The sequence below is a fragment of the Glandiceps talaboti genome, chromosome 11 (assembly GCF_964340395.1).
Source record: "Glandiceps talaboti chromosome 11, keGlaTala1.1, whole genome shotgun sequence".
Classification (NCBI taxonomy): Eukaryota; Metazoa; Hemichordata; class Enteropneusta; family Spengelidae; genus Glandiceps; species Glandiceps talaboti.
Genome location: NC_135559.1, coordinates 5014012 through 5040955, shown reverse-complemented (window position 1 = coordinate 5040955; position 26944 = coordinate 5014012). Strand labels below are relative to the sequence as shown.

The window sequence follows — 26944 nt, the reverse complement described above, 5'->3', positions numbered from 1 at the left end:
GTACTGGTCTTTTGCATTTCTGACTAAAAGTGAATACATCAGGTTGGTAAAACATAGTAATAATACGTTTTTGTATCACGACCTGAACAGGTGAAACATTACTCATAAATTAAAGAACCCTGGTCGTGGTACAAGAATGTAGTATTACTGAATAAGTTTTGAAATGAAGGTTCCCAAAAGTGGTACAGAGATACTATTTCGGCCCAACTATTATAGACTAAATAATATGGTACATTTTGCCAAGATGTAAAGTAAAAGTTTTCAATATCACCTTATTCACACACCACTGTGACTTGTTTACAATATGTGTACTCTATAAGAATGACCTTATTTCCATCAGTGAAAGTCTTTGATTTGATTGACAAGGGTGATATGTTGCTAGAGGTGATGATCCCCATAAAGCTAAACATTTTGTACACAAGAACGTCTTCAGAGACTAGGTGAAAACTGCATGCCTGACTACATCATGAAGAAGTTTGGTTTCTGACTTATTAAATTATAATTGAATAAATTTATAAAATGTAGGTTTTCCATCGTGATAAAAATAATATTACAATTTACAAACACAAAAATAGATCATTGTTGATATCCCATAATTTATAACATTACACATGGTTACAGCATGTGTTGAAATGACCTATTTTTTTGTGATGTCCCTGATTTTATTGACTATAAGGTGATATGTTGCCAACAGTGATGGTCCTCATTCAGAGGAATTATCTGTTCATATGCTATTTAGCAGGTTATTACATTCTCCAGGATATTAATGATATACTTGTGATTACATGCCTCAATGCATACAGATGTTATTGGTACTTGCACGCAATACTGCAAACATTACTGCATATACACCTGTATGCAAATGAGTATGCCAGAATTCCATGATGTTTGTGAAACAACATGAGTGCAATTATATTTTTATGAATTTGCTGTTTTCGATAAACATACATAATGATATCATTGTGATACAGAAATGCCAACACAGGGTATTTGCACTCTTTGTATTAATGTAGTGTTTTCCGTTACAAGTACTTTCACTTTATATTTCAGTCACAAAAGTACAGAAACTGAGAATAACAAAAACATCAAATACACAATTATACTCCGAGTGTACAACACAATGGCACTCCCACTTCATACTGTTCATGTATACATATATGGGGGTGGGAGTGGGGGTGAGGGGAGTGTCTTTCATTTTGCATTTCCTTGCTACTGGTATTACCTTTGTCACACTTTACTATTTTGGAATCTTGTTTAGGGAATATTACTCAACTGCTTGAATTTACAGAACTAGTTTTAGCATGACATTTCTTATACATATATTATATTAGATAGATATTATTAGAAAATTATTTTGTCAAAAACTGATAAATTGAAAATCACTGGATACTATTGGAAAAGGACTAGTTGTTTTCAGTACAAGATTAAAATCTCTTCAACAGTAAAGTGAAGTCCTTAATGTAATGGAATACATATACTTGTAAAAGACTTCGTGATGTACCCTGTAGACCACTTGCTAATTGCTAGAACACCATTATTACATTTAGGTAATCTATAAAACGCATTAAAATCATTGTGTGTAATGTACATGTAGAGTGTGCATGTAAGTGTAATGGGCTGGTAACAGAATGAAGTGTGAAAGTAGAGGGAAGGTATTCTAAATTGATGGCAGTTTATAGCTGTATAAAATGTACCACTAAGTAGGAATCCTCTAAATTCATGCCAGTTTTACTTAGTTTATGTGTGTCTGTGTATCAGTAGGGGTCGGATGATGCTGTTTATATTTATATTGAGTGGTCTGTGGGAAGCCTGTTTCTTATCTATCTAAATTGTTCTTATGGAAAATAAAATGTGTATGATACGCACAGTCGTTTGGCGATCCCTCAATGTTTTACCTGTAATATATATAAATGTACAAGTTGCAACCCAGTCTACTACTACACTAGTACTAGCTATCTTACTTGTATCAGCAAAGTTCTGGCTAAATGCATGAATGACCGTTCTATGGGTTCATAGGTACAATAAAATCCCCTCCCCTCATATGTAGGGACAGAAAATGTTTTCTATTTGATTGAGAGTGGTCTGGATCAATTTAACTGACTCTGATGAAAAAACAAGGCAGGGCGCAGCTATTGATTAAAGTGTCACACAGTGTACAAAACCTATAAGTTGTATTCAATGTTTGGTATTTTGCCCTCTCAAAATAATGTTATCATGTCCCACAGAGTCTGGAGAAGTCCACTCAAAGATCTACACTGTATGTAAGGCAATATGAAGGTTTGGTGTGTGCCAACCAGACTTCACAGACAAAAAGAACAGTGGTAGAAAATTGTACTCATCAAACCAAAAGTCCAAGATGAAGTACAGTTGTTCTACACAACTGTTTATAATAATAATAATGTTAGTTTTTATACATCGTTTTCCCACACTGTGCTCAGTCAAAGTGCTTTTCTGGCACAGCTCTATAGTGACACAGCGGCCATTTATACTTCCTTAACTCCCTGGGAAGCACACAATCCATTGCAGCCTCTGTAAGCATATGCATTGGATCAAAACATTCGCATTGCATCCTCTATTTTACCAGGTCCCTAATTATACCAATGTGTTGACTTGGACACAATCTTTGGTTCATATCTTGGCCAATGACTATATCCATTTAAAAACAAACAGCAGTGGCAAAGCTCACACCTGCAGTGTTAAGATTCCAAGCTGGTTACTCTAACCATTTGACTATCTTCACTCCACAGCCTGCCGATTCCAAGCCTGTCACTCTTAAACCATTCAACAATCATTACTTCAACCACAGAGGTTAGCTGCCAAAATTATGGTTGACTACACATACAACTGAAGTATCTTTGGCAAAGTTTCCCAAATGTTACTACAGAGGCTAAAAGATTGATCAAATAATCAAAAACATTCATTTTATACGAAAAATAACAAGTTTTACCTGATTTTCCATTCTCTGTACCAAGGTTCTAAAAACTTAGCAGAAAATTGAACATCCAGAACACAGAAAAATCTTGTTTCCTTCCTCTTTCACATGTGTTCCAAATGCTTAGCAAAATCACTATCACAACTATCTACTTTGGATTGTCTCCAAAAAAGAACTCTGCTTGATTAATTTGAAATATTGTAACATTACCTCACAAGCGTCTGCTTTAGAGACTGACCTAGACTACGAAAATCCCAGAGACAAACCACAAAATGGCATCACAGAAATCATACAAGTGTTTGAAGTCCAGCAACGGGCGTTATTTTGTCATGGTCTGTTGTCAAGAACTGTTAACGTATAAGTTTAGTGATTGGAGAGAAGAGTACACCACAGAATAATAATTAATCGAAACATCGAATAAATACCAAGAAACCAGTCAACTTTAAAATGTTCAGCAGACCAATAACAGCCTCTTGCAATATGTCTAAGACATGAGTTTCATAAAGTTTACAATATTCAAAATGAAGTGTAAGTAAAAGATGTCAAACTGACTTACTGACTCTTGTTTTTCATTTGTACTCTCATTAATTTGTTGTTTGATTACATTTACTTTTACATTTACTAGTCATTATAGTCAACTTTTTTACACGTTGTAACATGAAGTGATTATCCTAGCCCTCAAGGCAACACATACCAACACAATGACCCTGTCTTCTGACCCATCAAATGACGTGACTATTTTTAGTAAACTATAAAAATAAATTATCCCATTTATGTAAACAAACACAAAACAAGTACCAGACAACTCTTAGTAATAATCACATAAAATGAAAAGTGAATTGTGAAAACAATCTGCAAAGGAAATATAGTACTGTAGATAGACTAGACCTACTACCATTTCATGCCATGGGTTATTAACAATATTCTGTAGTTTTTACATGGTTTGAACACCCCAGTAATAAACTGTTACAGAACAGAAAGGGGAGGTATGGTAGACTTGCATACATTGCCATACATTGTACATACATAATGATTTAGGGGGACTGTTACCCATGGGAACTCCAGTAGATTTTACCAATTTACCACTTTAAACAAAGAAACATTGTACATACACAGATAAAAATTGACAGGTGTTGCCACAATATGTTATTAGCTTGTCTACATACATTGGCTCAGAATGCAGTATTTGCTTTTCCCTTCAACAAGGCAGATGCAGTAAATATATAAGTGTTAGTTTTGATTTTGAATTTTTTTTAGCTTTTCTTTTTAACTTTTTTGTGTTCCAGGGTTTAAATAAATTAGTTTTGCAAAAATTCCAGAACAAAAAAGACTCTAAAAACAAAAAAACAAAATAAATAAATAATGCTATAATTACTGTAGCCATCAATAAGATACTAGTTGGTAACGTAAATTTGCAAATTAAACCTTATTGTTTCAACCTAATGTAAACAGTCACATGTTCTGATATTATATACATGGTTTTATTTATAAGTTATAATACAATATTTCCAATACAAACACAGTTTGTTACAGTACTATCTCGACATTACTTAAAATAATCTGCTTGTCATGCTTATTTTCAAAATAATCAGCTTGTCATGCTAATTTTCACATTACATATTATAATCAGATTTATTAACAATTTTTGCACTGCAAATATTGGTTTTATTTTCAAGAACAACTGTTTTCAAACATCAAAGTTTGAAGACCACCATTTGATTGTTCACACAAGACAAACATACAGTTTACATCTAGATAACCTTTAGACTGTCAACAGTCGTTCGTGCCTTTTTTGCTACGTTTTATCTCAAACTAAAGTCGTCGCCTCGCTCCGATCTGGAGCAATACTACTATATAACCGCGTACTGATAGCGAGGGCCGTGAAGTGTGAGTATCCAAGCTTCTCCAATGTGTCTCAGGCCCATGGCCCTCACTATCAGTACACGATTATAGTAGTAATGATCCGGATCCGCAATGGACTTTAGTTTTAGATAAAAACGTAGCAAAAAAAGCACGAACGAGTATCGACAGTCAAGATAAGCTTCTGAAATATGCTATGACTGCATGGTATTTCATCAATGATTAACGTTTGTTCATTTATTTGTGATGATTTGATCACAGAAATATTTCCAAATCAATAATCAACATTTTAGAAATATTTAAAATCAATACTTAAAATAACACAAATATTCCAAATCAATACTTAAGGTTACAATGTTTAGGCTTAAACAAGCAATGTGTGGTTTCAATTACATTTAATTTTAGAATAGGTGGGGTAGATAGATTTTTTTTGTCTAGTTCATGTCGTTATGTTTTTCGTTGTTTTCCATATGGTCTCTGTGTTATTGGTTTCTTCTCATAAGATGTACAGCCATTGCAGATTGGAAGAACAGTTTTATATTGTCTTTTTAAGTTAATGTCAGTTTCCACATCCATTATTTCTCACACAGCTTCATGATTTTTGCGAGTTACTTTATTTTTTCACAAATACTTAAAAAAAATTAGGGTCTACAATGAAAACTAGGTGGCGTTGGGTAACAGGAACCAAACAATTTGTTTATAGGCCTTATCATTGTTGACAAATACTAGAAGATCAGATAAATTCTCGACATTTTCGGAGTCGTTTGAAATTGAATATTGAGAGATTGATAAACAGATATTCAATCTTTTTCTAATTATATCTGTATTTATTTATTTATTTATTTATTTATTTATTTATTTATTTATTTAATAAATAAATTTATACTATTCACTGAGAAAATCAGCTACAAAAAAACCCTTCCTTATTTCAGTATTATTACTACACAAAATGAATTATCAATTTAAATGTACTTGAATTTCAAAGCTGTCATGTACAGGACAACACATATGAAATTGATTGCTAAATTAAGGACATTTATTACACTCATTTTTCATGGAGTAATTCTTATGATTTACAGAATCCAATTTGCAAATTGGATGGTTTCATGTGATTTTTCACTGGCTTCAGTATAATACCTGTATAGTTATCAGTACTGAAATTGTCATTAGTGGTGATATAATGTACTCTTAATTCCAGTTTGAACACAGGTCATCCTAATTTTTTCTCACCACACTGTACGTTCTACAATGGTAGCCTAGTAACTAATCTACGCAATGTTTTATCATAGAGATCCTTCATCCAAAGTCAAAAATCTTCATTTCCACCACAAACTGTGTCAAGTTTCGTTGCTGGGTGACTTTAGGGGAATGAATTATTTTGTGATGTAACCGAAGGAAATATAAACTAGGGATACTTCAGGGTCTCTCATATCATGCATATAAAATAAAGAGGAAGAGAGAATTAACATGACCCCAACTAAAAGTACAGACTGTGTCGTAAAAATACAACACATAATTTCTAATATTAGTGTCTGGGTGGACTAAAAGATTTGACACTGAGTACACTCCTATAACCACTCACTGTTTAGTTTATGGTTACACCAATGTACACAGATGAATCTTTCAGTTTAGTGTCGCCATAATCTATTTACATTAGTGTCATCCTGATCGTTACTCTCAATGTCTATAACTTAAAATATGTATCTGTGGAATTGTTATAAATATGACAGAAATGATAAAAAAAATAGGAGTAATTCTGAATGGAAAGATACTCACAAACCTGTCAAAGACCGTTACTGAAGTAATCGAGTCGCTGAAACACACGGAACTGAGCACTACCACTACAGTGCTAGGACTGAGGCTAATAATATTACAGATAACAAACACTCTGCAGGAACTGAACTTCAAGTATGCAATGAGTCATTGCCAAGCAACAACCAAATTGAATGACAAATACAATCCAAATATGATTGGAAAGGACACAACTTGTATGCTAAACCAATAAATGTCTGATGGAAATAGGCTGTTAAGTTATCAGTATTGGGTCAGAGGTCATTGGAAGACTGTGATTTGTTTACTCATAGTATTTAATTTCTGAACCTTCTAGGTTATTAGTAATTGTCAGAGACAGACACCCACAGAGTCTAATAAGAGTAAAATGGCCAATATCCTCCCATGATGGAAGTATTAAAGTCACTCTACTAACAGCTGATCTTTTAAGGTCACCTATCCTAGGAAATGAGTCTGAAATGAAAAGTGGCTCATACACTATTTGACTAAATGTTTCGTCATTGGGGGCGCTCTATCAATCGCTCCTCACACAAGTAACATCTATAATTTGTGGATCCATACATTTGAAACAGTCGCAATTGTTTCAGTCTAGTCTAGTTTAACATGAAACATTTGTCATAGTTGGCATTCCTTTTAATCATTCCCAAAACACAAATTACAATTACAGAAGTATAAACAACAACATATACTTCATCTTAAAGGCAACTGGGCCTGAAATTGATCGCCAAATTCTATATTTTTCTGTCAATATATGGAAAGATTAAATGCAGATCAGCTGTACTGATAAAGTTAGAAGCATGTTAGAGCACAAAGTTAACACCAGAGCCAATCAAATTGTTTACTGTGATAGAGGGACATGATTATGATCACCCTGTTCAGATTAAGATTAAAATTTAGGTGAAAACAGTTGACTGGCAGAGCTGTAGAAAAAGTTTGTCATGAACAAAAGAATAAACCTATGAAATCCTGATCAACTGATGAGATAGCACTAATAATGTGAGAACCTGGAATTGAAATCCTGGACTTTTTATAATATATAATCAGAAACATATTTTACAATCCACCATAGAGGGCGTACTACTAAATAACGCATTGCCCCTCACTGCTCAATATTGACAAAAGGACAAGGGTCCCCCTGTGAATGAATTGAGTGCATGGTTCAAAAACCTTTAGGTAATGTCTGCAATAGTATCCATACACACTACTGAGTGTAACCCAGATACTATCTTAGTGTTACAATCTCAAGAAGCTCTTCAGTGGTGTACAGAGAGCTTTTTGAAATAGTTACATGCATCAAGACAAGTCTCTGGGCTATACCAAATGACACGATAAATCAAGAAATGCTGGTGGAATGAGCACTGAGCAAAGATGGGTGAACATGCACGTAGCTTGATTCTTGTAACATGTAGGGTATTATGCATACATTATGTACATATTTTCTCTTTTAATTTTCAAACTTAAAAACCATGTTCAACTTCATGTCATGGACTTTGAAACTGCACTGACAGAATCAGCATACACTTCAGGAATTCCACATCTTTAATAGCTTGTTATCTAGTATAACTGATGTTCCATTTGCCAATGTTTGTATGAAAACACTTTCCAACAACTTATTCCTATTCCATCTATTTTCAAACACGATAGAATACAATTACATACTTTGTGATTTTTGTTAGTGGTATTTCTTTTCTGCCAATTAAAATAAAATCTTTGTGAAAGACAACTCATTGAGACTACATGTATGATATCTTTTCATCACTCAGAAAAGTTGCAATCAAAGCTGAATAGGTAACTTCGCATTTAATCTTGATTATATCCCATGAATATGACGTACCTCACTATATTTTCTTTCAACTACATGTATTTATAACTTTCCAGCATGCACTCACTTCTGAAAGTGTCAAACTTACCTGATGTGGTTTGCTAAGTTCCTGTGTTTTTATTTCTAATAGGGTAGCCAGACGTTCTAAGTCTATGTCACTGTGTGAGTTTGGGATGGTAGTGGGATTGGTCGTGGTTGTAGGGTTTGCCATGGTTGTAGGGTCTTCCATACTGAAATCTAAATTTAAATGAAAAAGAAAAGTTACATGTATTTGACGACAGTTGGTTTATCACACAGTACCAGTATGCCTACTAAGCCATTGACCCATGACACTTCTTTGTGACCCATAAAACTTTAACGTTCCCAGATTCTCTTATCCTTATTACGTTGTAACCCTAATAAAACACCACTTGTATCATGTACTACACAGCAAAACACCTTTTCATTTTAATTAATATCAGCAGACACATTAAACTATTTCTCGTAAACCAAAGCTGTTATTTCTTATGCGACACTGCAAAATAACTTGACAGTGCATTTTGGTGCAGTAAACGAGGGTGTGGTTACGACGATGCATTAAACTGTACTGAACCTTTTATCATCAATATTATAATAAAAGTTACGTTAAAAATTTACAGAAGTCCGTCATATTCAATACATGACTTCTAAAGACATAATATTTTGTGTTTCACGGTGTATTTAATAGTAAGGTATCATCATTCATCACAAACAAACAAACAGCAGGTTTATCAGTTTCATGACATCAACTGTTGTCAATTAATAGTAACATCGTCCTTGAATATAATCTTTATAGTTAGACAACCTGGCTTTCCTTACACAAGCACAAAGAACTACTTTACAGGTTTTACTGTTGATGTGAGAAAGATAAACAAAATAAAACAAATTTCTGCTTGACTACTATCAACTATTACAAGTCATCACTTGTCCAAGGTAACTTCATTGGTAAAACCAAAACAACAACGGAGTCTAGGTAACAAATAAGTTTGATACTGTATGTAAGTAAGTACACTAGTCCTTGGAGGTTTGGAGGTGGCATAAGAGATGAATGACTGAGTTTTAAAAATGTAAGACCAGGAGACGTTTTATCGGAACAAGTAAATCTGTAATAACTTTTAAACGAGTAAGTTTGATGCTTTTAATTTGTGAACTAAGGTTTATGTACGAAAAAGTAAATAAGTCCTTGAAGGTCATTACGATAATTACAATTTAGGTGTGAAAAACAGTTCCAGGCAGAGCTGTATAGAAAAGTTGGCCAAGAACAAGAGTGCTAGCTCCTATTTTATCCTTAGGGCTCTACTGGTAAGATAACAAGCACCTGGGATTGAATCCCTGGCCTTTAAGAATGGAATATAATTATAGGAGCTGTATCATGACGAGTTTTACAAACAGATCAATAGACACTTTTTGGTTATATACAGGGATGATTTTAAATGTAGCTAAAAATAAAAAAACTGGCAGTACATAGGTACAAGGGAGTGGAGCAACTAAGTGGGTATGGGTACGGGCGGGCTCTCCTCCCATCCTTTGCAGAGCAACCAAATGGGTTTGGGTACAGGCGGGGCTCTCCTCCCATCCTTTGCAGGGTTATTTTTTAATTCAAGGACTAAATGTGTACATTCTGGTGCTATTTTAACATGTTGAATCAACAAATTTAATTTTCATTTTAAAAATACAGCTCATTTTAAAAATACAGCTCTGCATTCACATGAATTTGTGAACATAATATGGGAATGCATAATAAATTTCTGGTATTACTCTGCAGTACCGATATCAACAATATGCACGACACATTTGTAAGTAATCAATGGTACATGATGCAATGATGTGCATTATGCTTAGTGTGTTAAAGGGTACTTTAGTATTGATGACATACTAAATTGGCCTGGAATCAATATTTTCTCTGGATGGCATTTCATTTCCTTTCATGATATTGAACAGGGGCATGAATTTCAGCTAAACATTAAAGTTAAACATATCAATAGGTCAATTAAGTGTTCTAATAATACCTAGGTTGAATTGAGAACATGTCAAGAACTGATTCAGCATTTCAGCCTGTATGCAGTCTAATATTATAATCACGCAGCATGTCAATTCATATATCAATGACTTTCATGGATATTAATATTGATATGGGAATTCTCTGGGGAAATCACTGATTAAGGAGACATTCACATGATGGATTTTCTACCTTGTACATGCTGTACTGACAGCATAATCTGACATCAAATATTGCCCTTGCAATGTTTATAGTAATGTAATGAAAATACAGCAAAAGTCAATATATATATTATACTTTAACTTGAACTAACCCATGGTTAAAATACATAACATGGGAGTAATTTGTAACCTGGTGATACACAAGTATATATGGAATTATTTCAGGTAAATTTTCAAGTTATGTTTGGAACAAAAGTTCAAATCGAATACTATGGAATTATTCCTGATTAGCAATAAAGTTGACTGATTTTTAAAATAAAAATCACAGGAGTTAAAGGGAATACCACTGCAGAAAATACAGTATTTTTATGAACTCTGGGTTCTAGCGAGTCATTTCATGATTTTGCGTGACATAAATTTCATGCGGTTGCCAAGAAATGGCAAATCTAAATTTGTTTCACATACATTGTCCTAGCAGTAGTCCAGCATTGACTCATGGGAGTTAGCAAACATGCTTATGTATTAGATGAACAATAAATATTCATGATTATTTATAATCTGAGGGTAATAAGCACTGAGGAGTCATGAAAGTTTGTTGTTCATCTTATGCATATCATGCATGATGACTAACTCCAATGAGGCAACACTAGATCACGGCTAAGACAGTCCCATTACAGTGAATATGAAAAAAGATTTACTAGTATTTTTTGGCAATCTGACATGCAAAATTTATATGATATGAAATCATGAAATAACTCTCCAGTGCCCAAAGGTTAATGAAAATACCTTTATTTCTCTGAGTGGTGTCCTTTAAATCATGTGGAAACTTTTCCATATATACATTATCATATGGCCTATAGGACCTATAGGTTTTACCAACTTTCCTATGAGTTACAACAGACAAATAATTGAAGAGATAAAGTTTATAAGAACCTTATTTCCAAGGAAATACAAAAAATGTATAACTTTAATAATATTATGATTGCAGGTATTTCTAGTGTATAGTATGATTTCTTTCTCTTTCTAAGACTTTGTCTGCATTTTACCTGCACAAATTATCAACAAAATTAATATAAAGATGTTTTATTTTGAAGGAATATGCTCGGTTCATTAGATAAAATATGTGGAAAACCTCTTCAAAATATTGTGACTTATTTAGTGAGTGTAGCTGATGCAAATGAAATTTCAAGTACATCTCACATCTGTATACATTCATTGTTCACATCATTATCAACTACAGCCTCTGGTATGGCACCATCCAAGATGCTTGATATTTTGCAGTGTCACACAAGAAATACCAGCTCTGGTTTGTGAGAATCATTGGTCAGAGGAGATAAAGATGCAAGAAATGGCCTCTGACTATCAGACGTAATCAAAAATGTTAAATGTCAAATTGAAATTTATGACTGTGTGACTAACATTTATCTCAAACCTACACTGTTATTTCTATAATTTGTTGTCATGGTAACACTGGCATATTATCCAATTTGTTCTGTTTGTTTATTTTATCAGCCAGTATTTGTTAAGCACCATTGCCATTAATTAATTCCTGTCAATACATATTAAAGCTCACAACCAAACCTCAGAACTATAGCTATGTCATTTCTAGTAATTACTTTTTATTTTTTAATATTGCGGATAATCTTTGGGCTTTTCTTTTCAATGGTTGAGCAGATTTGTTGAAAAATCATGTGGAAATAAACTGTGGATACCATACAGTATATGAGCAAAAAATGCAGTCTCAGACTAATATGAGTGGGGAGGGAGGGAGGGAGGGAGGGAGGGAGTTAGGAGGTGCAGAGATTATCACGATTGCACTATTAAAAATGTCATGATAATATTAACCTCATTATGATCAAGCATGAAAAATAATGACGATGGTCACACAGGCTGGACAAATCCAAAATTGTCATAACACCAACCTCACAGAGGGGCATTAATTTTTTTTAGTAGTAATGGAAGAGGGGTGTTATCCTATTCTGGATTTCCCAGAAAGGATCACCCATTTTAACATTGTAACTGACAAGCCCACCCCTTGAGCTCATGACCACTTCACAAATTACATGGGAAAATAATTTCATCATTATCATTGACCAACAAAATTTTGAAAATTTTCTTTCATATATCCATGAAAAATGTAACTTTGAAATTCTGCAGAGAATAAATATGTGGTGCCGAAGTACAATCACAGTGACTATCAGTATTATTTTTTGCAGTTTTACCATTTCTCAATTTATAAAAATTTAACAAAACACCTCTTCATCACATTCATTTTTAGTTGTTAATAATACTATGTGAAGTATTCACTGATTATTTATCTTCCAAATTAGAAATTACGAAAACCAATAAAAACAAGGTATAATTTTAACACAGAAAAAATTTCTTTCTCAAAAGTAATAAAATGCCAACAAAACTAGGAAAATGCAATAACAAAATGACTATCTTACTGTGGATTATAACTATTTTAATGCTGTACGACAAATTACAATTCAAAAAGTGTTGCCAACAAAAACATCGTGTTTACAATTGCCATGGGTAAACAATAGTCTGGAGGCGCTTTGTCATATCAACACAAGAGTCCATTGAACCAGTGAACAGTTTACCCTGACTCACGGTGACAGCGCTCAGTTGTTGAACAGTAGCTGATCAGTCAGTCTCGATTCACAGAAGAGCGATTTTCGTTTGCATAATTTCGCCTGCCAATTTTGTTGTTTCGTTGAACCTGTGTTGTAATTTTAACCCTCACGAAGTGACTTGCTAAACATAACAATGTGTGGGTTACCTAACACTGTCACTGTACACAGTAACAAGTGACAGACGACATTTTTGATGTATCATATTGTATGTGTCAGACCATTGGGTAACACATATGACGATCGCTTTCATATTCACACACATCGTGAAAACCCCAACAGTGCCACTGTCCCCCATTTCTGACATAAGTTTACAATATCACAAAATGTGTTGCTAACAGAAGGTTTGAAAACATAAACAAGTAACGTTACAAGATTTTCAAACACCTGTGTTTTGGTCGTCTGACACATTGCGATCGCGGTCCCACTACCACTGCCACTTGTGTCAATCGTTCGCGTAACTAGACATAAACACTAATTCAACAAATATCTGATACAATCTGCAAACTTACCTGAATTGAACAAAACACGACAACCTGCACGCTCCAAATCAGTGTGTCAATAGGACGTTATTTTCCAGTTCATCAAGAATTCACCTTACAAATAATTAACGTGTATATCACCGGACGGAGCAGACGTTTTCTTATGCAAATTAGCCGTACAAGTTATTTCGACGTCTGGGGGCGACCTTCAAGAAGGTTGACGTGTTCAATGTATTGGTTGAATCATAGACCCTCCACCAACGTTGGTGGAGGGTCTATGGTTGAATGAACTCTAAATTGTGGTGTCACACTCTCAGCAGAGAGAGGCTCATGTTTCGATAAATTAAATTTCTGATGTACAGATACTTTCAATTTAATAGGTGGCAGAATTTTATGAAAGTCACGTGACGTATTTTGTTGTTTTGTATTGTGTCCCCCTCCCACCCAATATGTTTTCCCGAGGGAAAATTATAGCTTACACGTACACAGCTTACTGCAGCTAAGCCTAGTATAGTAACGAAGAAGTGTGACTCAGCAGAAACTTCTTGTAGGCAACATAACACAATATCTAAACGTGAATCATGTCGCTGGGAAGTTTAGATACATAATTTCTTAAGATTTTGAGGTTAGGGCCATAGGGGTATTGTAAGGTAAAGTCAAACTATAAAATTAATGTACAAGGTTAGTAATTTTACTGTGATCAGTTGATCTAAAACGTGTAATGGGGTGGGGGAGGGGGGGGGTAGACACTACAATTCAATCATAAGGCTTGTAAATCTTATCAACTATTGTGATACAGGTTCATAAATAACTAATCTTTCCATTTTCCAATGATGTTAGGGGGCCCTTCAGTAAACTTTAATAATTACAGGGGGGAGTATGGAGGGGGTCACTATTTACAAATCGGTCCTTGGGGAAGGCCGTATAGAAAATGGGATTAGGAGATGGTCACATTTCACTTTGACCCGCTGTATAGTCTAACTTTGCATTATTTTGTGATTTTGACATCCGGCGCATGCCGCCGCCAGTTAGAGATCTAGATAGCAGTGGAATGACACCCTTTACTATATTATTCAGCATACTTAATGTAGTACTGGTGTAAAAAGGCGTCATTCCACTGTTTTCACAGAGTAAATTTTGTCATTCGTTATAGGGTCCTCCATATATTGATAGATGAACATCGTGTAACCTTGTAGATATGATAAGTTCATATCATTAAAACGACTGGCGTGCATCGATGGTCACAGAAAATTAAGAAACTATATTTCTAGTCTCTCATTTTCAGACAAGCAATCAAGCACGTACTGTAGATTCTCCATCCCAAGGACAAACCAAGAATTTGTCTACGGATGGTTACTCATCTGTGATTCATTAAGACTGAAAACTCTCGATACTATAGAAATACATTGAACAACGAAATATCATAAAATTTGAGGTTTTGCTTCAGTATCCGACAAAGAACAAATTATCACCCTGGTGGTTTATGATGGGGTGTCTATAGGACAGACAGACAGACAGACAGACAGACAGACAGACAGACAGATAGACAGACAGACAGACAGACCCACCCAACCCACCCCCACAAAATACATACATACATACATACATACATACATACATACATACATACATACATACATACATACATACATACATACATACATACATACATACATACATACATACATACATACATACATACATACATACATACATACATACATACATACATACATGGACTGACTAACTGACTGACAGACAGACAGACAGACAGACAGACAGACAGGCAGGCGATACATGGAGAGAGGGAGAGAGGAACGGGACAGACATTTAAATTATAGACTGACTGACTGACTGACTGACTGACTAACTGACTGACTGACTGACTGCTTGTTTGTTTGTTTGTTTGTTTGTTTGTTTGGTTGGTTGGTTGGTTGGTTGGTTGGTTGGTAGGTAGGTAGGTAGGTAGGTAGGTAGGTAGGTAGGTAGGTAGGTAGGTAGGCAGGTATATTTGCTAATTAAAATGTGCGTCAGCTGTTACCAGAGAAGGCTCATGTACACATATACTGTGAGATTAATGGCCAGCAATCAAAATGACAGATGTCTGGCGCCCTCTTTAGTGCATTATTTAGGTATACTCCAATATGGTATGAATAATCAGACAGTGGAATGTTATGTATACACCTATTATCAATTACGTCAAAGTTCGATGCCATTTAATTATTGTGCTTCATTTACATGCTTTGTTAATACATTAATTTTATTATATAATTAAAACTGTGATTGCTGGAAAAAACCCAGCAACTGTACATACGTGACGGTCGTTCCCGTTACACAGCCTTCTAGAGGTCGCCAATTGATTCAGTCCACACGATATCTGCGTGTATGTATTCCCTTCTAAATAGTTCCCACTTTAAATTATTATCCGACATGATTGATATCAAGTCAACACCATAAAAGCCTCAAAGTGTCTGATCGTAAATCAGCAGCCGTAGAAATCTGAAGCTACCCTGGGAGAGGAAGTCGGGCTCATTCTTCAGTAATCTCAGCCATTCCGCACACTACTCAGGTAGGTTACAGCTATTTTCACATTTCTTTACAAATGAGTCCAAATATTCCAGCTTATGCATTCATTTTGATATCAGTAAATGCACAACTGAACTTCGCTCTTGTAATTTCGCCATTTTGATTAATATTCCTGGGACATAGACACCGATTTGGTTGATATTCCGACGGCTAATTGTGATTCAGAGATGACCACATAAAAGTAATCATTTCTCACTACCTCTGAGCTTGCTCGTGTGATCACGCCAGATGCTATAATGCAAACATGTCCAATTAAAAGTAGCTGGTGTTTAGAAAGCTTTTTAAGTCTCACTAAGGAGAGTTCAGCAAATGTAGTACTGTCAATCATTGCAACACCATCTCTTCGGAAACGGTTAAGCAGAAACTCAGCGATGCCGCGCCTAAAACTCCAAAACCAATTTTCCAAATATATATTTTCGTTTCAAATTATCATTTTTCAAGCCATTCAATAATGTGTCAATTTATTTTACATGGATTATTCTTTGCCGTTGCAGTTCACAGATTGAAATATTGAGCGGAATATGTTTTCAAGTTCCCGTCAAAAATACATTTAAACAAAAATGTTCAGTTTTTCGGTAATTTTCGCTGATTTTGACATTCATTATGGAAAACAATCATATGTATTATCACTTTGAAGAAAATGGCAGAAATACAAGGTTGCAGGGCACGACAGGGTGTTAAAATATGCAGGTTGGAGGAAAAATCTACTTTGCACTGAAGCCATGTATTATGGGCATGAAGGTATCAATAAGGCTTCAAACACAAATGTTGTTGACATGTCACACACACACACACACACACACACACACACACACACACACACACACACACACACACACACAGATTACAGTAACTTTCAGAATGACTGTTTTATACGACAACTTATTTGTTTTTCTTCTTGCTATAATACGCCTTAAGTCTACAAATACTCCTAAATTAGTCGCTGACAACATTTTCTGGCAAAACTTGTTTCAAGTACGCACATAAATAAACATAAATCTTGCAGAGTGGATTCTGGTGTAAATTTACGCTGGCGACCAAACATATATCGCGCTCTTTTGTCACCAAAAGGATATACGATAAGCTTTAATATACGACTGGAGAGGCAATGATTCCATATTCTGTGTAGTTTTAGTCGATCTTTATTATATCTGTAAAATATAGCTTGTAGTTGTATTTGCAGCTACTGGGTTACAATTAGCTACTTCATATACGATATCACGCAATCTGGTAGAAGTAGACCTACTTTTTACTGCCAGTGCATTTATGAGGAAAGGGCAGTGCCGAAGGTCTGACCTCTCAGCAACGTTCTCAAGGAAAGTGAACGCATTAGTAAAACGATACTTAGTGATGGTTAAAACATTCAATAAATGAGAAAAATGTACCGCAAATAACTAACTTCAACGTCTGGATATGACGACGTTCAGGTAGTCGGCTCATAAAATCAACGCTAGATATATCAAGATGGTTTATTTTGCAAGTTTGGGAATTGACCGGGGGATTTATTGTATCATCTGGCCTGCAGACTTCCAGGCTGGTTTTGATAACATGGCCGACTGCTGGCATATATTATTTGTCTTAGCAGTGCAGTGGCAGGATATCCACTTCTTAAAAAAATACAAATTAGCACAAACATGATACCAAAGTTTGTTGGCCCATGATTTTTGGAGCTAGAGGTGTAACGCTTTTTTTTGGGGGGGGGGGGAGACCAAGAATGTCTCTCTCCTTACGTTTGCTCGTGTAATCAGTGTCACTTGATGTTCATTGGTCTTGGTTGTCAGAATTAATGTGATGGAACCAGTTACAGTACATTCATGTATCAACTCAACGCAAGTGTTACTAACTGTACAATACAAAGCACAATACATTGTATCTATGACAGTCACTTTCTGAGGACTTCACCCATTTTAATCACTACAGCACATTTTGCTTTCTTCGCTACAAACATTTTACAAAAGAATGTTACAACTGAAAATAAATAAATCACTTCCAAACAAAAATGTCGGTGTGTATATTCTATGTTATGATTCCATGTGTTATCTGTCGAAATGACGGCAATATTTGTTTGATCATTTTTGGCGGGAATATTTTAATTTTTTAGATAAACGTACTGGTGTGTAATTGTTATTTCTGATTAGTTTCTATGAATTATATCTTGTAAGAAAAAAGAATAATTTCTTTTCTTACATTTTTGGCGGGAACGGCTAGTGGACAGCAAGAACACTGTGCATTAAAAACTGAAAGCGGAGAATCTTTTCACTAGGGTCATCATAGGAAAGGAAGTATATCTGTTACTAAAAGTTGTAATGTATAGTCTGTATAGTGCCAGAAACCAAAGACTGATTATTTTTATCACCAAATTTTTAATGACTGTGCTATTCATGTATGGAAACATTGCAACTGAATATAGGAGTTAACCTTTGTTGAAATGTCACCCTGCATGATGTTAGACGGTGGATTACTCGGTCATATCATGCAAACATCCATGAAATCTGCCCGATGACGTGAAAAACGGCATGAATTATTTGAACCAACTGTTTCATCTCCGATATCATATTGTACATGACGTAAACGCAGCAGTCGCAAAATCGATCCCGACATCTTCTGAGTCTATCGTCGTAAATCTGTTTTGCGGCAATGGCAATTCAATCTGTGATTTTGCGGGAGTGCAAAGTACTGTGGTCTATTAATGTGTGTTAAAGAACGAATGTGTTGTCTAACGAAGTTTGATCTTTTTCGTACTACAGTTTGTGACAGAAGTCAGAAAACTTCAATTCTCTCTCTCTCTCTCTCTCTCTCTCTCTCTCTCTCTCTCTCTCTCTCTCTCTCTCTCTCTCTCTCTCTCTCTCTCTCTCTCTCTCTCTCTCTCTCTCTCTCTCTCAGTAGATATTTAACTCTTTTTCCATCATGATGTAACTTTCTAAACCAAATTTTCCTATTATTACATTTATTATTACTTTAAATTTATCATTTACATTGCACATCCAAAATAAGATAGACATGCGCCAAATTGTGGAAACATTATAAAACATAAAAAAATTAATATGAATACATTCTAAAAGTAGAACGTCTACAATCTAAAATGAAATGTAAATATAAGGATAAAGTTGTCCTTTAGCGGACGAACCTTTCAACTCATTAGACATCTGTAATATAAAGAGTAAGACCTCATGATAGAGACGAGAATACACACAATTAAATGGGAAAACACAGAATAATTATAAGCTAGCGAGTTTAAAAATGTGCGTCTAAATGTAAATGTTTCTCATATGCAAGAGTAACGGTTGTGGTACGCAGAACAATATACAGTAGCAGTTGATTTAAGTGACAGTTCGTAAACCATCGTTGCAAGCAGTAAAATTCAATTAATGTCAACGCTGGGTATTGGACATTAATAAATAATTCAATAATCCAGCTCCAAAACCACTGCAAGAATGTTTGAAGGCTGCTTTTTATAGGGGCCCTATTAGTCGGGAGACGGCGACATTAATAAAATAAACCGCAAACATGTTATATTCCGATTTTGTAAATATTGCACAAAGCCTTGGCATACAGAATCAGAGTTAGCCAATAGTTGATATCCTTTGTGTACATTTCAATGCATATGTTATGATGAAATGTACATAACCCCGAGTATGTTTCATGCTTCAAGGTGCCTTGATCTTTTGCAAATTTCATTGCCGACATCCATCAATATATAAAAATGGGGCCATGAAGGCGAGGATTTTAATCCACCATTCTTAGATTTATTTGTATATAATTCCGTTTCATGGTGTACTTTTAAGGCGTTTCCCTACATGAACTAAGTTGTAATCGCCTCTTTCAATCACGTCTCTCAATGTGTAATTATACGGAATTTGTAAGCTTACGAGTAATCACTTCCTAATGCAAGGAAGCCCCTAGGTACGCCTCATTCGCCGATGAATAAATGATTTTGGCCGAGATCTGGCCAAGGACGACGGACAGAGCGTGCGTCTCTCTCGGTACACGACTATCACACTACGAGCCTTTCACAGCAAGCGAGCGAGTGAGTGAGTGCTTAGATACCGTACATTCAATTCATAATATGTAGGACCTGCCCAGTGAAATTGTTGATTTCGGTGAGTACGTGTTCCTTTCAATATCTATATCAACGGAGCTTTGGAACTGACAATTCCAATAGGAAATGTTGCGATAAGCTTTAAGATCTTGGATCGGTGGCCGAGCGGTTAGCTCGTACGCCTCTTACCTCTGCAGTCTGGGTTCGAACCCGCCTGGTGTTGGCTGGGTTTGATTTAAAATTTAACTAGGTCTGCATGTAAGAAGGGTGATGCTCAGTTTGACCCTGCCGAACAACGCAGGTTTTCCCCGGGCACTCCGGTTTCCTCCTGCTTCTTCAACACTAGGGCACTAGGGCGCTGCTCTGCGGCGACCATTCAACAAATTTCCGAATTTATTTGGACAAATAAAGATTATTATTATTAGAATTACACGTATTGCAGAGTAACTAAGTAGTCTCACAGGCTATTAGCCAGATAACTCTCATTACAAATCATCTGCGGAGTCAGAGGGGAAATTCGCATTTACTTGATGTAGTATGGCTTTGATATGTAGTCATTGCTAATTAGGTGACTGTACTTACAATACAGTTTAATCTACTAGACGTTTTATGTCCATTCCGTCTTCAATCCACACTTTTTATACGTGCCTGGTTTACTATTGTGTATGTCAGCATAGTTTCAATTCAATATTTACTGAGCAGATTCTCCCTGTCTTTATAAATCATGGAGACCTATTACTTAAATGTTATCATAACGGGAGATTACATACATATGGGAATTAATCAAATTTACTTTTTTTCAAGGAAAATAATCAGTCGGGAAAGAGCTTTGATTTTATTTTCTTTAAATCAGCATTTTAATATTGGCGTAGATATTAAATTTACATTGCATTCAAGTCTTGGTATAGATATCAAATTTACATTGCATTTTAGTCTGGGTATAGATATCAAATTTACATTTCATTCAAGTCTGGGTATAGATATCAAATTTACATTGCATTCAAGTCTGGGTATAGATATCAAATTTACCTTGCATTCAAGTCTTGGTATAGATATCAAATTTACATTGCATTCAAGTCTTGGTATAGATATCAAATTTACATTGCATTCAAGTCTTGGTATAGATATCAAATTTACATTGCATTTTAGTCTGGGTATAGATATCAAATTTACATTGCATTTTAGTCTGGGTATAGATATCAAATTTACATTGCATTCAAGTCTTGGTATAGATATCAAATTTACATTGCATTCAAGTCTTGGTATAGATATCAAATTTACATTGCATTCAAGTCTTGGTATAGATATCAAATTTACATTGCATTCAAGTCTTGGTATAGATATCAAATTTACATTGCATTCAAGTCTTGGTATAGATATCAAATTTACCTTGCATTCAAGTCTTGGTATATATATCAAATTTACATTGCATTCAAGTCTGGGCATAGATATCAAATTTACATTGCATTCAAGTCTTGGTATAGATATCAAATTTACATTGCATTCAAGTCTTGGTATAGATATCAAATTTACATTGCATTCAAGTCTAGGTATAGATATCAAATTTACATTGCATTCAAGTCTTGGTATAGATATCAAATTTACATTGCATTCAAGTCTGGGTATAGATATCAAATTTACCTTGCATTCAAGTCTTGGTATAGATATCAAATTTACATTGCATTCAAGTCTGGGCATAGATATCAAATTTACATTGCATTCAAGTCTTGGTATAGATATCAAATTTACATTGCATTTAAGTCTTGGTATAGATATCAAATTTACATTGCATTTTAGTCTGGGTATAGATATCAAATTTACATTGCATTTTAGTCTGGGTATAGATATCAAATTCACATTGCATTCAAGTCTTGGTATAGATATCAAATTTACATTGCATTCAAGTCTGGGTATAGATATCAAATTTACATTGCATTCAAGTCTTGGTATAGATATCAAATTTACATTGCATTTAAGTCTTGGTATAGATATCAAATTTACATTGCATTTAAGTCTGGGTATAGATATCAAATTTACATCGCATTTTAGTCTGGGTATAGATATCAAATTTACATTGCATTCAAGTCTTGGTATAGATATCAAATTTACATTGCATTTTAGTCTGGGTATAGATATCAAATTTACATTGCATTTAAGTCTTGGTATAGATATCAAATTTACATTGCATTCAAGTCTTGGTATAGATATCAAATTTACATTGCATTTAAGTCTGGGTATAGATATATCAAATTTACATTGCATTTAAGTCTACCATCATGCCGGAAATTTCGCAGTAGAAGTCATAACTGGTAATATAATGTTAAGGTCTTTGAAAACTATTAAACTCGATTTTTGAAGAATACGGTTTTTGGACAGAAATCTAAATTATATTGAATACTTTGATAATGAATTGTACAATAATGTTAATAAGTCCATACGTGTCCATACGTGTGAAAGAAAGAAATATGGAATAGGAGAACGTGTCGTTACACTATAAAATATAGGCCGCCAAGGGGATGTTTGTCGGAAATAGGAAAGCAGGGCTTATAATTCAATTAACCGGTATATCCATAGCTGTATTCAATGACGTTGTCAATATTTGCATAATAATTTATTACTGTAATACGCTGGTCACGTCCTGCCAATATACAAAACGTTCTGTAATTAATTTAACAGGATTTAATTTGGATAGATGACAAGTCACGTGACCTGATAACTTGTCATCGGAATGTAGTTTTTACATTTATTCTTGCAAGACGCAAATCACTTTGAGAGAAAAAAGAAAACATTGCGTCATTGGTCACCCTCTTTATTTTCTGTGCACACAATATCAATGGCACGGATTGAATGACAATGCGTTTGATTTGCATAAATGTTATGGCAGAGATTATTAGTCATTATACATATGTGTGCACTTAGGTTTTCTTTTCGCTGCGAAGTCGAAAACCGACAGGTGTATTTCTAGTTAACCGTCATTGGGGTGAGTTTTGCGACATGCTGTAAAATGTCGTAAATATTGATCGAAAACATGTTCGCAATTAAGAACGATAGTGACATGATGTTTGTGCGGCCACAGAAGTCAATCGAAGGTGAGATCGTGATTTTTTAAAATACGAATTAATGGAAAAAAATGTAGAAATAAGTTTAACAAAATTGAAGCAGTAAAGTACAACATCATGTACGAATGTTGATGCAAATCAGCAAACATTACACGTTACATTTTACCCTGCCTACATAATTCCATATATACACACAGCAACGTATTTTATTTCACATACAAATTAAATTCATACAAACAACTACTAAATAATCAATAGAATGGGGCCAGTATCGGGTGCGATGCGGTGTGAACAACTTCCTGTTTTAAATTTCTACCATTTCAATTAAGTTATTCCTTAGTTGAACTTGAAGGTCAGAGGTGAAATGTTAAAATGATTGTAATTTTTCAAGGTCAAGGTCGGTCATCCTATCACAACTTTTCGATTGATGTGTTTCTTTGAGTGCAATGTGGTTCAGCAATTACCTTATGGTAAATCGATCTATCATGATTCCTCAATTTCTAGGTCGACCTACCGCGTGGAAAATAATCAACAAAATGTAAACGCCAAACCATCGATGTTTTAATATCATACGAAATAGATTATGCCACTCAAGGGAGGCAGGAGTTATTCGTTATATTTTTGACACCGTCTTTGTATTCCGCGCACGATTTAACCCCTAATCAATGCAGTATTGTATTTATAACAAGTACCCACTTGTTCTGTCAAAAGAAAGTAAATTTTGGTCAAGGAAAATCTAACGACAAAGTCAGATTGAAACAGGGTCACCCATTTACAGGTATACCACAGAATCGACATTGTCAACGTAAATCGATTAAGCTAATAGTAGTAACCGAAATAGAAACACTCACACGCGTGATTGATTCGAAAGCGAGAAAAAACCCACACAACATGACAAACTGCGTACGTTTTCTGTTTTGTTTCATAGTGATATTTAAAAAATGCTATATACAGGCCAAGCATACCAGCTGTTAATGAGAAGCATAGTAGCCATTCTGATACGATATGTCAATTTATATTTAGTGTATTCTATTTTATACTTGGTATGATTGGTAGTCACAAGAAATAGCAGGAGTGTTAAAAATAGTCACCGCACTGTGTGAATGATTTTATTGTAGACACGGTATAGAGGGGCCTTTTTTTCTCCTTTTGCATGAGAGCCCCACTCCATCGGATATGAAACGCTTTCTTGGCTACCACAAGTTCTCTCTTCCCGATAGACTTTCTCCATCGTATTATTTTACACTGTCAGGCTTCACGAAAAATCTCACTACTAACGCAGAATGCGTACTGGAAAAAAGAGTCCCAAACTTTTGCTGTTATCTTGGTCTAAGAAACTTCGTCCCATTCTCAATAAAAAACAAAACAACAGACGTCATCTTGTCGAGTATATCGTAAGAACTTTAAAGAAAGCAATTGCAATGTGTAATGACTATTGCCCCAACCAACAGAATACTTGTCATCAACCCTAACGCGAGACTGTGGTGCCATTAGTGGGGGCATTAGTGTTTTATTAATATTATATATTCGAGAGGTGCCTGGCTGGAGAAATCAAGCTTCTGTAAAATGTTATTAATCAATTAACATTTTAACCTTTTCTTTTTAATATGAGCTAATTTCCCGCCAAAATTATACTTACACGTTTAAACTTCATTCTGGGGATGAATCAAAGAAATAATACTCACTTCTGCCTAGATTTCAAATTTTTGAAAAGAAGACTTAGAAGTGAATTATGCATGCGATAAGCACTGCCCTGGTACTTTAAACAACTACTTGGAGAGAAAGGTCGACATGTGTACGAAATAGATGGAAGCACATGGGTAAATTAATATTTTGTGCAAACATATGTCAAGATTACATGTCAAATATGTAAATTGGATCATTTAATGAAGTTGAAAACATGATATTTGGAATAACTCATCCAGACCATCCATTGCTTAAATTGACGCATGCTCAGTAGTAACGCATACATTGTTGTCTAGTTCAGTCATTTTATTTGAGTCCTAATAATGCATTAAGTTGAATTAGTACATGTATGATAGACCCGCGATGTTTTTTCCGCGAAAAGAAATGCAAAAAATATGGAATACAAGAAATATTCTACACAGAACAGCGATATCATTATTGGCGGGAAAATGATATTTACATTATCAGATTGCACATTACATGTACTAGACACTTTTGCAACTTTCTACCTTACAATGTACTAGAAATTTTGACAACTTTCTATGTTACATAATACTAGAAATTTTGACAACTCGCTATTTTACATTAGCTTCTACAATAAGAATTGGGTTGATTTTGACATAATTTTTATGATCCCAAATATAAACTTTTAAATCAACTCTCTCCCTTGAACATTGGAAAGAACACACTGAAAAAAAGTTCCATGTTGTCATCATGAATGATCGCAATGATATTACTTAATTTGTCAGCTTTGACTTTGCAACGAAATAATTTCGACAATTGCGTCTTTACAGTAATACCCGCCACTTCTCTTTGGGGCAATAGTAGAAACCCCTCCCATCCAATTTGCATGAGCCGGAAAACTAATCTGGTCAGTTTAATCAGAAAATGCATCCTATCTACAGATTATCGTTCAAGATACTTGTCTTTACAATATTTGACTTTGAGCCTGGACATCGACATCAAGGTCATTAACCTTAGACATTGAACCACAGAGAATATACTGTACTAACACCCCAACAAATTTCTTTCATGGGCGATGTTGTGGGTGAAATAAACGAAATTAATTCAAACCAAAAATTAATGTTTTTACAGTATGCAAATGACTGTTAACTGTCTGTACAATTATTCTTTCAGTAACGTTTACAAATACAACAATAGTAGTGCTCCTTGTAACCTCATGTAAAAAAAGGCGCGTCAAACCGCTGTACTGTCGTCACATCATCTTGACGTTATATCGCGTTATTTAACCTGCCACTGTGCACGACTTATATGTACACAGTGTAAGAGAGACAACCCAAATCAAACCTGATGATAAATATGATGATTCTAGACCAAAATGTTCTTTGGTTTTGGTCGATTTAAGAATATAATACAAAAAGAAGAAAGTTTGTAGAGGAGTTTTTTGGCGGGAATCAATATTGATATGTGGACATATTAAACCGTTAAAGATGGGGCGTATTCTGTCCTAATACTTTTGGCGGGAAAATATGTGATCTTGAAGAGGTTAAGGCGTAAAGCCGGTATATTAGCACACTTACTTTTCAAGATTTTGCGGTATTATCCGGATAATATCATTCGTGACTGAGATTTACTGAAGTGTCTGTCCGAAATAGAAACCGCATTGCTCAGATCTGATTTTTATGTAAACACGATTCCATAAGGAACCTAATTGCATAAACATACAGATCTATAAATATCTCTCCCCTTGGGCTATTACGTCAAAGACGTCCACTTTTCCGTCACGATATGACTGGTATCACGAACATGTATGTCTACAGCACCTGCTACTGGTCTTACAAGTAAATTATTGGCTGTACACGTTTGTCGTCATCGTCAATGGAGGGTTTGTCGATGTCGTGTGTGGTACAGACCA

The 26944-nt window shown here is 34.9% G+C and overlaps 1 protein-coding gene across 3 annotated transcripts in view; it reads right to left on the bottom strand.

Moving 5' to 3' along the window:
- Nucleotides 1–13831, bottom strand: part of LOC144442350 (inactive ubiquitin carboxyl-terminal hydrolase MINDY-4B-like) — a 47705-nt gene extending 33874 nt beyond the window's left edge. For 2 of the 3 annotated variants that reach the window (XR_013481630.1, XM_078131667.1), the window contains exons 1-2: nt 13729–13831; nt 8494–8642 (exon numbers count right to left, since the gene is read on the bottom strand). Coding sequence is in view for 1 of the 3 variants with exons in the window: in XM_078131667.1 (XP_077987793.1) it covers nt 8494–8634 (141 nt within the window). In the remaining 2 variants the exon portion in view is untranslated. Of the gene's footprint in view, nt 1–3142; nt 3260–8493; nt 8643–13728 lie in introns of those variants that run through there. The other variant, XM_078131668.1, reaches the window with a different exon arrangement.
- Between the last annotated feature and the right edge of the window lie 13113 nt (nt 13832–26944).